At 43.8% G+C, this 19,376-nt stretch overlaps 1 protein-coding gene across 1 annotated transcript in view; it reads left to right on the forward strand.

Moving 5' to 3' along the window:
* Nucleotides 1–19,376, forward strand: part of SDK1 (sidekick cell adhesion molecule 1) — a 402,092-nt gene that overhangs the window by 368,372 nt on the left and 14,344 nt on the right. The window contains exons 36-40 of the mRNA XM_086622010.1: nt 6,599–6,714; nt 8,135–8,321; nt 9,097–9,234; nt 12,408–12,569; nt 13,758–13,883. Coding sequence (XP_086478136.1) covers nt 6,599–6,714; nt 8,135–8,321; nt 9,097–9,234; nt 12,408–12,569; nt 13,758–13,883 — 729 coding nt within the window. The remainder of the gene's footprint in view (nt 1–6,598; nt 6,715–8,134; nt 8,322–9,096; nt 9,235–12,407; nt 12,570–13,757; nt 13,884–19,376) is intronic.

The following is a 19,376-nucleotide window of genomic DNA, read 5'->3' on the forward strand; positions in this document are numbered from 1 at the left end:
TTTGCGCATACCTAACGCTTGTCAGACTCTTGCTGTTCCTGCTCATGGGTCCATCTCTGCTGACTGATGGGCTGCCTGCCTGTGTGTGATCCTATCCTTGTTGACACAAAAGAAATAGAGGAAAACGCTCATTTTATTATTTTCCCCCTTCCTGTTTTAACCACCTGTGTGCCCTTTCCAGAAGCAGTCTGACAGTTCTGTAAGGGCTTTACTTTTGGGCCAGGCACGCTTGGTCTCTTGATGGATAATCTCAGCATGCAATGTGATAGCCTATTTTAGGTTTGTATTAGTGAAGTAGAACTGTGGGCTTCAGCAAAAAGAAAAGTGTGTGGTTTTTGTTTGCAGGCTCTAAGTATTTCACAGTATTGCTCCGTGAGATTCGCCTCAGTCGTAGGCATCGGAATGCAATCGCAGTAACTTTTTCTGCATCATGTCCGTCCCATGAAAATCCTGGATTGCACGTGGCTCACTGGGAAATCTGAACCCCATTTTAAAAGATTAGTAATCACAGCAACAGATTTTACCACCGCTGGAAGAGATGGTGAGGGACAGGATGAGAATTACTTCTGCTTGAGTCACTTGCCAGTTTATGAAGGTTTTTCATGAATAAGTCATATCCGTGGAGGTTTCTTCAGAACATGATTGCCTCCTCAGTTCAAAAAAATGGCCTTGGCAGATAACCTCCTAGAGTCTGAGTCCGTGGAAAAGATACTCCATTTCTAGTCCTTGTTTCATTTCAATATTTTCCTGACATGTGCGGTGAATGTCACCTCTCCCTCTTTCCTCCTTCCACCCCCACTTCCCTCTCATATCTCTGCAGATGGCTGAAGACATGCCTAGTCAATGTTGGGAAGCTTCCCAGTGCTAAGCAAAGAAGCTGGGGATGTTACATCTGGGTATCGTTTGCAGCTGCTTTTATTTATGCTTTTTCATGACTTTAGTACCCTTAAAAATTTGATGTGGCAAAACATAGCTACTGTACTAAGTACAGGGAGGGAGACAAGTGTTTGCCTACCTGGATAATATGGCGCAGAGTAAAGCAATTGTGGGCGTGCTAGGTTCCCAAAGTCCCCATCCTGACAGCTGTTCTCTCTCTTCTCTCCAACCCTTCTTCTCCACCAAGGTAGATTTGTCTGTTTTTCTTTCTATTTTTGCATCAATGAGATTGTGCTCCCTCTTCATCAGTGTTCATTAGGGTGAGAGGGATGTTGTTCAAGTTCTTCTTGTATTGACTTCCGTTGGTCTCTTGTATGGTAGGAAGTGTTTCAATTTCTCTTACACCGATCTATGCAACCACGTAAACGCACACATATATCACTTATCTCAACCTGAAAAAAAGGTTATTCCTACTAAAATCTGACTTTTCCAGCTGCTTTAACCTCTTCCCCACCCATTAGGAGGTTGGGCGTCTCAGAGATGAGGGAGACCAGATTGCACCGTTCCTGAGACTCATTTCAAGTCGCAAACACAAACCTGAGAAAGTTAATAACTGGCAGAACACTGGGGTTTTGTGCCAAATCGTCGTGCCTGAGGGTAGGAGCACTCAGGTCCCTTGTTAGCAAATGGAGTTGCGTTGGAGGGGTTAAGACCCCCATCCTTTGTACGTGGGTCTGCCTGTCTAACTGCATCTGAAATACGTTGGAGTAACCCCAGAAAGCGCAGTCCTTGGCAAGAGCGCGTACTTCCAACACAAAGCGTAGCCTAGTTTCAAGCAGCCAGAAATTGGTGGGAAACATCTTTTACGTTCTAAATATAGCTTGTGCCGCTTTGTCACAGCAGAAAGCAGCTTCGCAGTAGCTGTTTTTGAAGCACAATTAACTAATTGTTATTGAACTAATCAGCATCGCTCACGCAGCATTCCTGATGGCACAGAGGTACTGCCGCACAGGGGAAGCGTTCCTCGCTCCCTCCTCTCTTTCGCAGAGGCTGTAAGAAAATGGCCAATAAACACTGAATATTTTCCTCTCGTGCTGCTTTCCTTGGTGGCAGGAGCGGCTGCAAACATCTGCAGACCCACCTTTTTGTTCTTTCTTGGGAGGGACCATCCTCGCGTTCCTTCTCTAAGCCCATGCTGCAAGAAAAGCCCTTGCGTTTTGCTTTGCCCCTTCTCTGGATCAGTCTGGCTGTTTTATCTCGTAACCTTCTGTTTGTTGTGTTGTGTTTGGCTTTTATAATCCACTTAACTGTTGCTTATCTACGCCATAACTTGAGGGCAGCGCAACAGGAGAAGTTCTCCATGCCACTGCAGGGACAGAACTTCAATACGGCGAGGATGGTTTAGGCTAGACAATAAAAAAGGAAAAAAAAAAACGTGAGAGTTATTTTAAGAGTTATTAAAACAGGGATATGCTGGCAGAATTTGCGTGGGGATGGCAGGAGAATCTGGAAAGAGGTCAGTGATCAAGATTACACAAACATCTGAACCAGCTGAGCTGATCCCAGTGTGACGCAAGAGGATGGCTTGTCTGAGCCCTCTCCAAATCCTTTCCAGCTCTGTTTTCCATGACTTTGTGTGCCAGGAACCAGTGTGTAAACTTCGGAGGTGCTGCGTGTCCGTGCTTGGATTGTCAGCACATACTACATTGAGTATTGCTGGATCTTCTCTCTTGTTACTCACTAGGTAGATAAGATTACAGCTGGTATGTCAGAACTTGTTGCAACCGCCCCTCCATTGTAATGTGTAGACGTACAGATTAGAGGCTTTTTAGGCCTGGAGCTGTCTCTTTGTTCTGTGTTTATGCAACACATTGTGCAATGAGATTCTGGCCTCTAGGTGCTAACACCAAAATGCAAATATATTGATTACTAGGGAATAAAAGCAGGCATGTTCACAAAAGCATGCTTTGATGAACTGGGGGAAAAGGCTGGCTAGATAGAAAAGGATCAGAGGCCTTTACAAAACACAAATTTGCCTGGGATTGTTTGAAACTGTGGGATCAAGCTGACGCACAGAAAATCTTCGGTCTCTTTCACTGCATTTTTCTCCTCATTTTTTTTGCTTGCATGTTTATTGAAATAGCATGAGCATCCGGGAATCTTGTCCCAGACTTGTCTGTGAATTCTCTGACATAATACTGGCATTACAGAAACAATTAGAAAATCAGTAGAGGAGAAATCCTTTGCTACCCAGCAATTGGAGCAGATGTAACAGCAGTAAGGAATGCTTCATGAAAACAGTTCAGTTTACCCGATGAATCACAAGGATTTGTAGCCTACCTGTGCTACAGAGCATCGTGACGACTGTCACTAAGAAAATAGTAGCTTCATATTGATGAAAAGCTCTCGGTGCCACACAGCCCAGAGAGCAAATATCCCAGGCAAGCAGCAAGAAAAACTAAGGTGAACCTTCTGCAATGCACGGAGCTCCAGTGCGGGCAGGCCACTGGGGATTTTAAGCACCTTCTCTTTAAAGGTTATAAGCATTTGCAAGCTCAAATTGACTGCAGCGTGAGCAGGGGCTGCTCAGTACAGCTGGAAAATGAGGGCAGTGATATGTTTAAATGTGGATTTAGATGTGTAACTTTATTCATGGACTCGTTTTGATTCTCCTGCTGCTTTTCCAGATAGATTTGTTGTCTTTACACAGTCCTGCCATCGTCATCCTGGTCCATAGTTGTTATTATTTAATAATTATTGTACAACCTGCTTAGCCTTTCTCCTTACTTTTTAGCTGAGAGAGAGAGTTTCAAGGAGACGATCTCAAAGGTGAATTGAAATCAGATAAAAGAAATGTTCACAAATATCTTCATGAGATTGCAAGGCAGGATACGTGCACAGAATTAGGCTGCATGAATACATACAATTTTTTTTCGGGGAAAATGAAATGTAATGGCTTTCCACCTGCCAAAAGCTGACTTTGGACCCTCAGGGGTCTGTGTGGCTCCTGTTATAGTTGATAGTGTTACTAACACCTAAAGCAGTGTGAGGTATGCAGCTTTAACCTTGCTTTTTTATGTATTCGTGACTTCAACAGCCATGAAAAAAATTCAGAGCTCAGTAATCTTGAACTGCATTCCTAGAAGGTAAAAGGCTTTTGAATTCACCTTTAAAATGTGCTTGTTTTTATTGGCGCATGCTGTCCACACATTCAGTGAATGGTTTGGAGTTTCAAACAGGTAAAGTCTTTAGGGATGTGTTTCTTTCTTTTTAAAGTAATTCATTTCACCCTTAATGTAACGTGCTGTCTGCACAGAGCCACATCAAGCGTCAGCAGCGCTTTTGTGCTGTCCTATACTGTCAACAAGAAATCTGTGCTTAGAAGAAGAGGGACACATCAGCCTTTGAAAGTTGAACAGAGGGACAGACTCACAGGGCACAAAACCAAACAATTTGCATCTCGTCGAGGCTCTGGGGTAGTGAAGAGAAATGTCTTTTTCCACATCATCTTTTTTTTATTATTTATTTTTTTATTCCTCCCATCAAATTTTCTGCCACCGTGCCAGCAAAAGTGCAGCTCCAGCAGTGAGCGTGTCAGTGGAGAACGATCACTGGCAGTTTTTAACCATTGTGTTTCTTAGACGTGGCTCCAATAAGGGTTTGAGGAAAAGTGGTGTCTTTCTGGCAGCAGGCTGCACACGCCGGCTCTTCTAATGGTCGCATCTCGGAAGTGGTAATTGTTCCAGGCTGGCACATGGGATCCAAAGAAAAATGCTATTGTAGACGCTGCTTCAGACCTGGGTATTGAGAGCACTTCGAAGCTGTCAGCTCAGGACAGACAGCAGTGTCACTACCTAGAAAGAAAATACATTGCTAAAGTGATCCATTTTCGTCTGTGATTGTACATATTCCTGTTTCCCTGAGCATGTCATCGTCTGCAAATCTCCCAGATGTATTTTCAAGTTTGCACTATGTGATCAGTTTGGCCTCACACTCTGATGTGTGCTGTGAAAGTCTCAAAATCTTGAGATTTTCAGTCCTTAATGGAACAGCACTGTGTTGCAGTGAGCGCAGCCAGCCAGCCGGCTTGCTGCTCCCTTCGCTCCTCCGGCGAAGTGGAGAAGCCAGGGCAGCGATTAGATGAGTGCACCCCTGTGAACAAGCTGTGTTTTACTGATGGTCGTTGTCACCTCGTGCATTCACTACATCTCGCTGAAAAGGAAACAAAAAAAATATAATAAACAGTTTTAACTGAGCGCTGGGATAAAGGCTATTTTCAATTTTGCCTTTCACGTTTTAATTGTACAGCAATAATTTTGCAATAGAGTTGCCGATGGCAAACATGCAAAAGACATTAACTTTATTTATGTTTTGGATTATTAATGTGGCTGTTAAAATTCCTCCAGTTAGTTTTGATTGAATTGTTTTTTTGTGCGATTCTGTCGTTTAATGGAGCGGTAAATAAGAATTTCTGATAATGAGCCCAAGCATCTGTCACAACAACCTGGCGCTGGTTATTAACATTTCCATTAACGGCAGGGTGGGCAGTGATAATATGGAAACCACACAGTTAGAACAAAATAAATAGTTGGTGTCAGGCTGAGTGGGTGTTAATTACTATTTTATTTTATAACTCATGGGGGAGGAAGTGTTGGTAGAAAAGTGTGACTTATGAAGGTCATTCTCTCTAAAGAAAGAAGTCTCCAGGGGAACAGATAACCCGGGCTAACTCGAGTAGTGAATGTTTTATCACTTCTATTTATGGCCTGTGAAGGGGCAGAGAGAAGAGAGGCAGCTTTCTCAGGTGGTCTGGCTAAAGGCTACGGCATCGCCAACACAGAGAAAAGAGAAGTGTACCCTTTGCCCTGCCTTTCTCTTCCTACTTCTGGAGTCTGACCAGGACACGCTTCGGCACCTTTTCTGTAAACAGAACATGTGCTGTTTTGTTAAGACCTGCCGGAGCTAGAGACAGCAGGTCGGGCAAGCAGACTGTCCTTGCTAGCCGCTGGGGAAGAAACCCACCTGCACCGAGTTGGATCCCGACAAAGGGCAGGATGGCGTGACCCAGGTGCACTCAAAGACTAGTTTTTGAGCACAGCACAATGCAAAGCAGAAATGCCATCAGGAGCCAGCGTGTGTGTGTGAAGGTATAATCCAAGCAGAGCTAACAAGCAGCAAACTAAAAGTAATTTTGTCGTATGTAAGAAGTTAGTTGAATTTTTTAGTGTCTGACTGGTTTGGGAGGTAATTTTAGACAGCATTTTGGCCCTAAGTCTTGGAGGATTGCAAACAGGCTGGTATAAAGACTTGCTCCTGAGTGGGAGGCCGGGCTGGTAGTGACAAGGAGGCCAGTTACTTTCAGGAGTGGTCGATCAGGAGCACAGTGTCACTGCCAAAGGCAGCGAGCCCCAAACGTTACCAGAGAAGGAAGACAGAATTCTTCTTTCCTGTCCAAAGCTGCTGACATGATCAAGTTGAGTTAGTGTCTAACCTAGTTTGTGTGGGACAGAACATAACCATGTCCAGAGGCTCAGCTGCTTCTCAGTCCACGTGTGCTGAGACTTCCTGCTGAGATATAGATACTTCCAGGGCTGACTCTGGTAGCTGACTGGTGGCGTAAACAGAGTCTGTCCTGGGTCCTTCCACAAATGGAAAATTGCAACCTGGATATGAACTACTTCTGCTTGTCACTATTAATTCTTCTGTCCTCCTTTCTCTCTAGCACCAGCCCTGGCTCCACAGAACATCCAAGTAAACTCCCTTTCTGCAAGCCAGCTGGAGCTCACCTGGGACCCGCCTCCTGCCGACAGCCAGAATGGGAACATCCAAGGCTACAAGGCAATCCTCCTCTTTCTACTGGTTTCATTTATCTCACTTGGCATTGATATTACTTGTGAGATAGCTCTACAAACTACAGTTGCCCTCCTTGCATAAGAAAAATTAAATCAGCATTCAGACTGCAGTACAGAAATGGCACTAAGTCCGAAAATCTAAAGAAAGAGAAGGAGACTGGGGGGAAGAAGAGGAAAAATGTGTTGCTATTTGTGGAGAAGGAGAGCGTGGGGAAACAGGGTATGCAGATAAGGAGGCAGCTCCCCTCACACGGGCGACATATCTGCTCTGAAAAGCAGCAGACACGAGAGCTAGGGGCAAGAAATGCATTGAAGAAAATTAACTGAGCTTTCTATCTCAAATGTTACAAGTCATTAGGAAAAGCAGAACTTTCTCCGAGCTAGAAGCCTGAGCCAGGTCAGATTTCAGAAGAATTGTTTCATTTCCTTAACTTTACTAAAATTAAATCGTAGTATTAATTGCATTTGGTTCACAGGAGATGGGCACGTTGCAGAGCATGTTGTTTAGCTTCTCCAGCATGAGAATGGACCCTCGGAGAGTGGAAATGGGCAAGTCTACAAACACTGGAGCTTGGCTTGGATTCAGTGTCTGGCTCTGCCTCTCTCCATGAATTTAAGTCCATAAGTGAAGAAAAGCCAAGCCAATGCGAATAATCTGGCATCCCTTCTTGGCACTAACAAGCATCCTTATATATCAATTCATGTTCTTTTCCTTTTGTACGTATATAGATGGCTCTAACAGCTTGGCTTGTAGAGCCAAGGTGGAGTCTTGCCTTGGCTCGTTCTCTCAACTTTCTGGCTTGCTTTGGCCTGTTGTAATGCTCTCGTTGCCAGGCCTGTAAAATAAGTAGGACTGGCACCACTTTTCCTCTTGGAAACAACTTCTCCAAAGCCCAATTTTATGGCAACAGGATAAAAATTATGTAAGGGAAGAATGGAGGAAAATACCTCAAGGAAATTCAGGGAAAGTATTTGCTACCCTCTTCAGGAAGGCATTTGCTTGGCTGTCCTGTGAATGCAAACGTTGAAACCCTTGTGTGCATGTGGAGGTGAATCGTGGAGCATTGTCTCAGGATGCCAGTGCTGACAGGCAGCTAGTGTTTCAGGGAGAATTTAAGAACTGACCTCTCATCACTGATCTCTGGCAGCTCGTATCTGTTGTCATTAGGCCATATTCTTCAGCCTGCGCTCTAATTTTGAGTGATGTACTCAGCTACACGGTCGCTGGACTCAGGGGAATTTGCCAAAGGAAGAGAAAATATTTGGCACGTGTTGAAAAGTGTTGGTATCCCATTTGATGGAGGAGTCCAGAGCAAGACCGTGCCATCTTCCTGATCTTTTATAGCCGCAATGCCCAGATGTTTTCTAGGTGTAGGATATACTAAAATATCTCACTCTCTCAACAGATTTATTACTGGGAGAGCGACGTCCAAAATGACACGGAGAAAGTGAAGGTCCTTTTCCTCCCAGAGACAACAGTCCGGCTTAAAAACCTGACCAGTCACACGCGGTACATGGTCTGCATCTCCGCTTTCAACGCAGCTGGGGACGGCCCCAGGAGCAGCCCCTCGCAGGGCAGGACGCACCAGGCGGGTACGGGATCGTTGTCTTGTCTCAAAGCACAGACTTGGTGATGACCAACCAGCACGTCACTGGACAGTGGCTAGGGGAAATGGGTGGGTGCACGGGGCACTGGTGTTTCGATTTAGCTTTCGAATGGGTTGTTACATGGTAATGGTCTCAGAGGGGGAAAAAAGGGATCAAATAAGTGGTCTGTGTGGGAAAGGGAGAGATACAGCAGAAGAGAATGGAGTGGCAGAAGGACCGATCCCTTCGCAAGGTGGTCCAGAAGGAAACTGTCTGTGGGTCTGTTTCTTGCCTCCGCTATCACACCTGAAAATTTAAAGGAACTTGTCTCCAGTGCCTGCAAATTCCCCAGACGGTCCTATGAGGGAGTTACTGTGCTTTTTATAATTCCTTCTAAACAGACTGAGCTGTCTTTGTGCTGGACATGACCGTGGTGGGAGCACTCCAGCACAGGGGGAAGGCAATGCCCTTGTTGGTGGCTATGAAGAGGAGGTGTGCACTCGGGCTGTGTGCTCACATAGTGCCCTTCTGAGGGTCTTTTCCTTCTGTGTCCAATCTCCTTCCTTGCTTTTGAGGTTCAGCTTTGCAGCTGAGTGGCTGTTTTTCTTAGGACAGGCTAGATTTCCGATAGATACAGGACATCTGGATCCAATTGACAAATCTCATTCTCAGCTTGTTTCCTTTACATTTAGGCTGGGCAAATAAACCGATGTTTTATAATATGTTTGTATATCAGATTGACTACTCCTACTGCAATTCAATCTGTTTGTAATCTTTTCAGCACCCAGTGCTCCCAGCTTCTTGGTGTTCTCTGAAATCACTTGCACTACACTCAATGTGTCTTGGGGTGAACCGACAGCAGCAAATGGAATCCTGCAGGGTTACCGAGTAGTCTATGAGCCTTTGGCTCCCGTCCAGGGTAAGAAAGACCTCTAATCATACATATTCATGGGGAAATGACAGAAAAGCACTGTAGTATCTTTTATCTCTGCCCAATTTCCTACTTGCTCTCCGCTGTTTTCCAAGAGAAGCCAGGTGGCAGAGGGTAAGTAAAACAATTCCGCTTTTGCCAAAACTGTTCAGCAAACTGTAATATTGTGGAATATAGCTTTTGTCTGTCCTCTCTCATTTTCTTGCACAAACTATATTCTGTGTGATTTGAAAAGTCATTTTACGGCCATCGTTACCCGGTATGGGTGAAGAGGAAACTCAGCCTGAGAGTGCCTGATTGTCTCCCCGCGTTGCGCTTTGAAATTGCTGAGTAGGCTCCATCCCAGAATAGTCGTCAGACACGTTTGTGTTGCTTATCACATTATGTGTCACTTCTGTTATCGCAAAGATTGCCCAGGCATCAAACGTGCTAGTCATCACTGGTGCCACTGCTGCTTTTGACAGGGGAGAATAACTGTGATGGAGATTTAGTTGTGTCTGTTTACACGGAGTTTTCAAGGAGCATTTTTAACCCAGTGCTAGATTTAAGCTAGACCACAACAATGTGGTGGCCACAAATGTTTCATTAATTTGCCAGAACAGCAACAGAGAAGGATTTGGCAATTTATCTGAAAACAAATGTAAATCCATTTCAAAGGTGAATTAGAAAAGATTACAAAGTTTGTGGATTGTCTTATTAATATTTTTATATTCCTGGCAGATCGCCAATAGTTCAATAGGATGTCCAACTTTGGCAGTGTGACAGCAGGAAGAGTAATTTCAGCCATTGCCAATCCATTTTAAACTCTTTTCCACAGAAATAAGGATATCAATCACTTGTATTTGCTTCTTCTGTACGGAATAAAGATCTATATTGTCTGAACATCCGTGTCTCATGCATTGAGAAAGTTATATTCAGGAAATAAAACACAAGAATAGAAGCACTTTCAGCCTTTACAGGTGGCAGGTCTGAGCACAAAGACCTAATGCAGAAAGCACTTCTAATTCTGACCAAGAAATGTTTGCAGGGTATGAAGGAGGTTTGGGTTGTGTGGGCATTTCCTGCCTTTTATTCATTCCTGCACAAGGTTTAAGAATACATTTTTTCCCCTGAAAATATGGAAATGTCAAATCATGTTTTCTCTGCATGCGTTTGACTTCACATCCTCAGAATCTTTGTTTTCTTCTCTTCCCCACCTCTGCCTGTGTTATCTGTGGCTCCAGTTTATCTCTCCTTCCCCTGTAGAAGATCTCTGATGTGAGCAAGGAGGTTATGGAGGGCTTTTCCTCTGATTCTAAATTTTTGCCTAAATTTATTTGCCAGTTTCTACCCATATGCTCTTGTGCCAACATTTCTTTTTTTCAGCAAACATACTTATTTTCCCACTGTGGTAAGTAATCCCTCCCTCAATGCCATCATTTTCCTCTGATAGAAAAGCCGTTCTCCTTTATTTAGAGAGCCAGGTAAAGCCAAACTCATTTGAAGATGGAGCATGTACTGGTGCTGAATGCAGGCAGCAAGGCTTGTGGGGCTGGCAGCTGCCAGACCCCACCATCCTGGAGGGTCCTTCCAGCCCCAGGTCTCGTGTTCATAGATTTCATAGATTTCATAGATTTCTAGGTTGGAAAAGTTCCTCCATGCCAGAACTACAATGCAACAATATGATGGACCAGACCCCCTCGATCTTTTTTCCTGCATCTTTTGACTTCTTGCCCGTTTGTGATTTCCAACTGAGCACCTTCGCCATTGTGACATCTCCTGCCTTCCCACTCACAAGCCATCACTTAAAACCTGTGTATTTTGCAAAACTTTCCAACAGCGATCTGTTCTTTAGCGAAGTCTTCTCCCTGTTTGACCTTTTATTGTTTAAGCTTTACAGTGTTATGTTTTACACAATCATAGACAACAAAATTGCCCTGGAGCCTTTTTTAACAGTTTCTTTTTTTCCAGAACATAACTTCAAAATGACAAACGCTTCCTGATTTGTCTTAGAGAAATGAAATAGTACACCTAGGGAAAGAGGGAGTGCTTTTACTGCTTCCTCGTTAACCAAGGAAAGATTCCCCTAGTTATAAATTGTATCTGGGAGAAAATTTTGAGCAGAAATCACTTGGACATTATTCTTTATGTAACTGATAACTGAAAGAAGCATCTTGATTTGCATAAAATAAGCATCTGGATTGAAAACCATTTCCTTCTGCCTTTTACTGGAAAGATAAACTAGCAAACTCCTCTAGTGGGAAAAACATTTTCCCACTTCCTATCTTCTTGGTTTGGAATGTGTTGTGTACATCTATAGAACCAGAAAAATGCCAAAAGAACTCTCTAAATTTGAACTTTGTTCTCTAAAGTGTTTTATGGATCAAATACTTTCCATTGACTTACTTTTACAAAATTCCAATGAAAAGTGGATTTTTTTTTGGTTGGTTTGTTTTCAGAGTACTCATTGCCGCTCTGCCCTTTCTGCAGCGTTGAGAACCTAAATGTAAAACTATCTATGAACCTTGGTGAAGGAAACAGCACTGATTTTAATTCATCTGTGTGAGAAAAATTCTTAGAGAGTGAGAAGAGTGAAACACAAGTCATTACTTCAGCCTTGTCCAAGCTAATAGGGCTTTGATTGCATCTCACATTGCAGTGGCATTTATACCCACAAGTTACCTGTGAGATGTACATCCTTCATTCCACATTCAGTTGGTAATGGTGGAAACATAGGACAAGATGAAAGGAAAGAACCTGGCCCTTATTTCCTCCTCCAGGCAATGTTGCAGGTCACTTGACAAACAAACAGTGGAGAAATGCTTGCTTAGGAAGCGATCTGCGACATGCAGTCCTCTTCGTTTACCTCCTCCTTTCTTCCCAGAATAATTAGTGAGGTTGTGTGTAGTCTCTTGGTAATTTCCCAGTTGTGTTGTAAGGTTTTTTTCTTGTCAGTACCCACTTATCAAGCTTAAACTCTAATTATACTTATCAGTGCTGAAAATTGGCTATTATCACTACTTAAACGCCTGCTAATTCTAAGAAATACTTTCGTAGCAACCTGTTAGATAATTTTACTTACCATCTAGATGTAATAAGCTCCACTTGATTTCTTTTTTTTGCATTGCAACATTCTTTTTTATTTTTTTTTTTTTAAATTTTATTCTGCGTGGCTGTTGCAGGAGTGAGTAAGGTGGTGACTGTGGACATTAAAGGGAACTGGCAACGCTGGTTGAAGGTCCGAGATCTCACCAAGGGCATGACCTATTTATTCAGAGTGCAAGCCCGAACCATTGCCTATGGACCTGAACTGCAAGCCAACGTCACAGCTGGGCCAGCAGAAGGTAAGTGGAGCCATAAAACCATGTCACAAGCCAGATCAGTTATACAAACATGGTCCAACAGCAGGGAATAGTGCACTCAGGCCTTAACATGAATTTCCAAGCCAAGGAGAAGTTGAGTCACAGGAGCTCAGGACATGATTCAGTGGGTTTTGCAACTGCCTATGAAAAACATGTTTCCTTTTTTCCTGAAATCTAGAAGTTTGTTGTAATAAACAAACCAGTGTGAATAAATCATAACAGAAATGGGCTAGCTAGGGATTTCAAAGCCGCAGCCTGACAGCGTGGTGCATAATTCTGACTGTACTGCTCTGCGGTGGAGTCAGAATTGGGATAACTCTGCCGAAACCAGCAGAGGTTTCTGAATGTAAAACCAGAAAGAACTTACAATTACTCTCTCCTGATGCTTTGGCTTATGCAGAGGTCTGCAAATTTCCCAATATGTCAAGAGGAGCAACAGCCTGAACATCAGCATTCCCCGCTTGGTTCAATGTCCGTACTAAAAGAGTTGGGTTTTGTATTCGATCGATGATTGTGATAAACAGATAATGTAACAAGGTAAATGCCCTCCGATGATACCAGCCAGTAAATCACAGAGCATCATTGCAATGGTCACAGTTCTGATTTTTGCTTCTTTTCCAGCTCAGGGAATTATTTGCTCCCTCCATCAGAGCCACATGTGCCACATGTGGCAGTTCCACCCTTCTGGGTGCTGGCGAGCTTTCATTTTATCACAGTGCCCTCCATAGCCATCGTCTGGGACAGCAGCGCTGTGGATCCACTGGCCCACCACAGACAGTCTAACGCAGGAATCCTAATGGGGCTGTGGCATCTTCCCAAGTGAAAGGGCAGGCGGCTGTCCCCACGAACCTCTCCTTGAAACTCAGAGGCTGGTTTCACCTCTGAAGTCAGAAACAGAGGTGGCAGCATGCAAGCACTGCAGATAAGCTAATGGTCAAAGTGAGAGTGTCTTTTTCTTTCTTAACACAGGTACCCATAAAACCCAGCCATTGGTACGTAACTGCTGGTACTGGAGCTGGTGAAAAATCGGTAGCCCGTCGAGCTGGTTTATGTTGCATATATGTTGACTAATGTTTCTAGATATTTTTTCCCCTATATCAGTAGAAGAAATAAATACTGCAGTCTGTGTGTTATACCACCACCACTTGCTATTCTCGTTTCATCCTTCAGGGTCTCCTGGCTCTCCTCAGGAAATTCTGGTGACAAAATCTGCCTCTGGGCTGACACTACAATGGACTGAGGGAGATTCAGGAGAAAAACCCACAACTGGGTACATTATAGAGGCACGACCCTCAGGTAAGCCATGGGAAACACAAAGAGCTTGGTGTCATGAGTTCGCTTCCTTCAGTCCATGCTGAAACCCAGCCTGCGGTGGAGAGTTTGTTTGTCATCCCAGTAATGTAATGGGATTTTTTGAGAGAACGTTGTCACCAGCCGGTATTAAACCATTGCTGATTTATTATGCGATTTAGAAGATTTTTCTCCTGTTTAGGAGTAGTCACAGAAAATTACACTGAGTGCTGTGATTTTCACTCTACTACTACACTGGTAAATCACCCAACTGATGAGCTAATATAGTTAATAATTAAAACTCACTTAAACGATTACAGTATCTTTCATGTGCAAGGACCAGTTAAGTACTTTCAAACTGTGTTTTGAGGTCCACAGATAGAAATCTCTCCTCTTCTGCAGCAGACTACACCAGCTAATTACTGTTTTACTGTTAATAACAGGGCCAGAACTTTAGCACCACGTACACATTGCTTTCTCCGTTTGTTCTGCAGGGAGGGCACTGGGGAGGGAAAGGAATCCCCTCATCGCAATTTTTCTTGGTGCTTTCTCAGAGCTCCTGCGCTTCTGGGATTTGCATCTTACTGTAGCTGCTCTCTGCTTTTTCCAGCGTAATTCCCCAGTTGGACAAGGTCACTTTATGTGGAGGCATATGGTCAAGCCTGTTCGCAGCCTCTCCCAGCTTGGTAGCTCTTGCAAATTCAATAAGTGCACATTTTCTGGTAACCAAGTCATTAAGACAAACCAGTGAATTCTGCCAGACCTCTGTGTGTTCTCACTTGATAATTTCCCTCCACTGTGACAGTGAATGTTGATAACTGTTCGCCGAGTACAGTTTTCCAGCTGGTGATGCATCTACCGGATACTTGTTTCATGCCGGCCGTGTTTGAATGTCATGATGTCAAAAGCTTTGCTGAAGTCAGGATAGATGATGTCTGCTCTTTCTCCTCTATTGACAAGGTCTGCTGCCCTGTCACAGAAGGAAATTAGACATGATTTATACTTGACATATCCATGTTGGCTGCATGTTCCTTCCTTTTTTGCTTCTAGATGCTTGCATATTGCTTAGTTATATATTGATTAAATGAATGTTTATCTGTTTGCTTATATAAAGGATCCAAACTGTTTCTTGTATGTGTCTGGAATGTAAGCTTGCATTTAAAACAAATGGTTTTAATTATGTTTAACCAGACCAGCAACAAAATTATTGCCTGTGCTTCTGTGGTCCTCACTGAAGATGCAGATTTCCATACTTGCTTGTGCTAGAATTTTCTCCGTAACAACGCTCTGCTGTAATCCTAAAATGTCTTCCTTATTTCTGTCATTTAATTTGACAATTATTTTCCAAACAAAGTCAAGGAAAATGTGTACCTTCTCAAAGCACTGGAGTTTCCCAGAGCGGTCAAGACTTTTTTAATTGGAGGCATGACACCACTGTGCTTCTGTTTCTTTTACGTCAGCTTATTGATTTCTGCTCTTATTTCTTCATAAGTAGAAAATACTCGGTCTTATTTGAACAGCATTGTTTAGATAGCAAGTTAAACCAAACCTGTTCATTGACGTTCACTTAGCAGCTTACATTTCCCTGAACAGTTTTTTTTTTTGAGTAAGAGTATTGTAGAGGGAAACTTGCAGCCCATGCACACATTGTCTGCAAGCTGGAAATTCAACTCGTGCGAGTGGTGACATTGCAAACTCATCCCATGTCCCTGGGCTTGTCTCACCGTTGGATGTGAATGAATGTTTTACAGTTCATGGCTAAGGATGTAGGATTTGTGGCTCACTCTTTTTGAGTAGGAAGAAAATAGTCCCTCCAAGGCAGGTCTGAGCTGCATTAACCCTGGGTCACTCCTGCTGGCGCCACTCCACTGATCCTGGAAACACACAGAAGAGGTCTTATTCTCCTGCTCTTGCAACCTGACTGTTGAGGCATTTAATTCCTCTTCAGATTATTTTAATCCTATTCATGCTGCTCTGGCAAATGAACTAGGCATTTGTATGCTGGATTCTCATCCTTCGTTCTGGTTGCAGCCATAGGAAGCGTGAAATGTGATCCAGGAGAGGAGACAGACTAATTGGAACGTTTGCTTATTTCACCCAAGCGCCGGCTTCCTTTCTGTGCTGCTTTTCTTCCTCATCTCTGCACGGAGGAGTTTAAAATCTGAATTATGAGCTTAACAAAAGCAGGGAACTAATTCCTCCTGTCAGGGCTGGTCATTCAGAGCAGCTTCTGTTTTAATATAATTCTAAGAATTTGCTCTGCACGTTGATTTATGTGGGTAGTAGAGCATGGATTGGAGCAACCTTTGTTTTTTAGTTGTTGTTGTCCAAGAGAAGAGCAGTTGACTTGTGCCCTTCACATAAAATCAAGGAAGGAAAAGATATTCATCCTTCTGAGATCAAAAAGGGGCATCGAACAGACAGATGAAAAGCTTTAGCTTGTTGCCAATATTTAAATGCAATACCACTACCTTAGTGTTTCACATCTCAAGTGTCATCTATTATAGGCCTCATTACCCCAAACGTTAAATGCTGTATCATCTCATTTTCCTTGCTGTAGCTCCCTGCCAAGACTCTTCCATCAGAGAAGGAGGGTGGCTTTCTGTCAGAAATGGCAAACCCTACCCCCTTTTGTCACTTCCCTTTGAATTTTTCCGTGCCCTGCTGTGTCTCCCAGGGCTCCAGCTGCCCTGCTGGGTTTAGCAATGGTGGCAGCAGGCAGCTGAGATTGTTCATTTGATCTCCCCGTTTCTCTCCCAGATTTCTGGAAGGTGACCAGGCTGACTACCTCCTCTGCATTTTGAATTTACACAGACACAGGGAATGGAGCAGGCAAACCGGTATTTTTTCTGGAGTGATCTGTGCTAGAGCAAAACGTTACAGAAACAGAAGAGTTTTTCTTTTCTTTCAACTTCTCTGTCCCCGGAGAAATGGGTTCCAGTTTAGCTCCTTGTGCATTACAAGAAATGCAGTTAAGCAGCCTCTGTCACTGCCATCATAAGCACTCCCTAGACATCAACTAGGCTGGCTAAGGAATGGGTATTAGATAGCATCCTCAGTTCGTACGTGCAGAGGAAAAGACAGAAATGGCACAACGATTATAAGGTTACCAGTGCTGCCGGAGGGAGTGGAGAAGCTGTTTTCCCCCCTCTTTTCCCAACGCCATGCCATGTCCAAGGCCCCTCTCTCTGGTCTGTGCTTCAACGCTGGGCATGTGGCCTGTAAGGTACCAAGTCATCTCCCACAGACTTTCTTTCCCAACTATCCCCTGTATCCAAAGGAGGTGTTTGTGTGTAACGCCCTGGGGATCCGCGCTGCCGGGAGGGCACATGGATACGTAACTGCCAGGCGTGACACCTTCGTGCCCCTGTTTTCCCGCTGCAGTCATCTTGAGCTGCAGGGCAGCCGTGTAGGCGTTCGGTCAATCTGCTTCATGCCTTGTGTCGCCTCAGGAAAAGCCTCCAACCCAGGAGAAGCCAATAGAGATTTCCTCTTCTGCTTCCTCTCCCCATCATGCATTTTGGATGTTGTTTGTTTGCTTTTCCCAAGCAGGGGATGACTTAAGCCCGGTGGGAGAGAACTGCATCTTCGCATGCTTCCAATAATAATATTTCTAGCACTCTGGCTGGCATGAACAGGCCAGTTAAACTCAGATCAGCCACAAATCATGAGCTTTGGACATAGACAAGTCAGGAAAGTGTTTTCCTTTGTTGCCCCGGATGATCTGTTTCATGAAGGCAGCAGACATTTTGGGGAAGAACTGGTCTACTTGGACTGGGGATTGTCCTTCCCAGAAATGCTGGTTTTCACTTCCCACACCTCGAGGCCAGATCTCACTTCAGTTTCCTTTCTGATGTCTCAAGTAATGTTTTTATGTTTTCTTCCTTTTCTATTTATCTTTAAATAAATGAGGGAGCGCAGTGTCAAACATGGACACGAACCAGCAGAAGTCAGCAAATGCAAAGTGAAGGGTGCAGCTGCGTTGCCGGCGTCTGCCATGGGGCCTTCGGTTCGCTTCTGCTCGCGAGCGACGTGCCGAGGCTGACGGTTTGTCAGCCTTCACTTCCCATTCTTGTCCTTTCTCTGGTTTGCATGATAATCCAGCCCTTTGCCTCTGACAAATACATCCACATTTTAATTTTGTCCTCTAGAGGAGGAGCACTCCCCACGTTCAGCCGGTCCTTAACTCTCAGCTGCTTCTCCCCTCACAAACCTCCTAATGTGTGATGAGGAGAAAGCTTTTCTTGGTGGTTTCTATAAGTTAATATCCAGTTGATATCCCAACCACGGCATGTGCATCTTTCCTCCCTAAACTGAGTGAAAAATACTGTGTACAGTGTACGAACGATTTTCTACCGAACTTAAAGGCCAATCTTTGCTATCATGAGTGACCTTCTAATGAATTCTCTTTCAGCTGAACTTCTAACGTTTAGAGCAAACCTAGTTTTGAGGGATGGGGAAGAGGTGCAGTGAAGGAATTCATAAATGTGTGTTCAATATTTAATCCCAAAGTTCACCGCTGAAATAAAACGCTTTTTGAGTTTGGATATATCTGATTGCAATCTCTGTCTACAAAGAGGGGCCTGAATATTCCAGGTGGAGAGAAGATAAATTAATTAAAATTAAAATTAAAAAAACTGAAATTAAAAACCTTGTTGGCCAGGGCTTGGGAAGGCACAGACTATACTGTGCATAGCATTTGCTTGGAGTCAGCAGAGGGGCAGACATAAGGATGTCCTCCTTTCCAGGCTGGCACCCTGCAGATTTCTGACCACTGTAGCTGCATCAGCACCTCTCTGGGATCCCAAGAATCACACACTGGGTTGCATCTTGGCCAAGCCCTGTTTCCTACCCCAGAAAAATAGTTTGGACAGAGATTCTTTCAATGAATCAAAGGGGGATGGGCCAGAGAAGATATGACCACCAGCCAGAGCATCTCCGAGTCCCTATGAGACAGGAATCCCTCCAAAGAAACATCCACCAGCAACCTTTGCTGCCCCACACCATCGCCACCATAGCCTAGGGGACAGAGTTATGGAAACACAATGTTGACTTCTCAAGGGTTTAATTTTCTCAACTTATTGCAAGCTTTACAGAATGGTTCAATTTTTCCTTCTTGTTCCGTCAGATGTTCTGCACTGTGCACCTTGATAGGTTTGAGAAAATTAGTGAGAAAGTGCGTGTGTGAACAGTTGTGCTTGCTGCAATGAGTGTTGAACATCCATTTTTATTGCTGCCTTTTCTTCTCCCATTTAAGTGGCTTTCAACACAAGCAAATCGCTTTTCAGACAATTCACAATGGGCTCAAATTCTCTTATTGCTGTTTACAAATGTGTTTATGAAAGCTCAGGCAATTCTAGCAATTATGGCAATATTTTATAGTCTGAGATGCATCTTCCTAGTATTGGTGGTTGCAACAATCTAACTTTGAAAATGCATCTCTCCCTCCACCCTCTTCAGAGAAACTAAACCCCAAGCTCCTTTTTTTATTACATTGTA

The sequence above is a fragment of the Tauraco erythrolophus genome, chromosome 17, assembly GCF_009769465.1.
Source record: "Tauraco erythrolophus isolate bTauEry1 chromosome 17, bTauEry1.pri, whole genome shotgun sequence".
Taxonomy (NCBI): Eukaryota; Metazoa; Chordata; class Aves; order Musophagiformes; family Musophagidae; genus Tauraco; species Tauraco erythrolophus.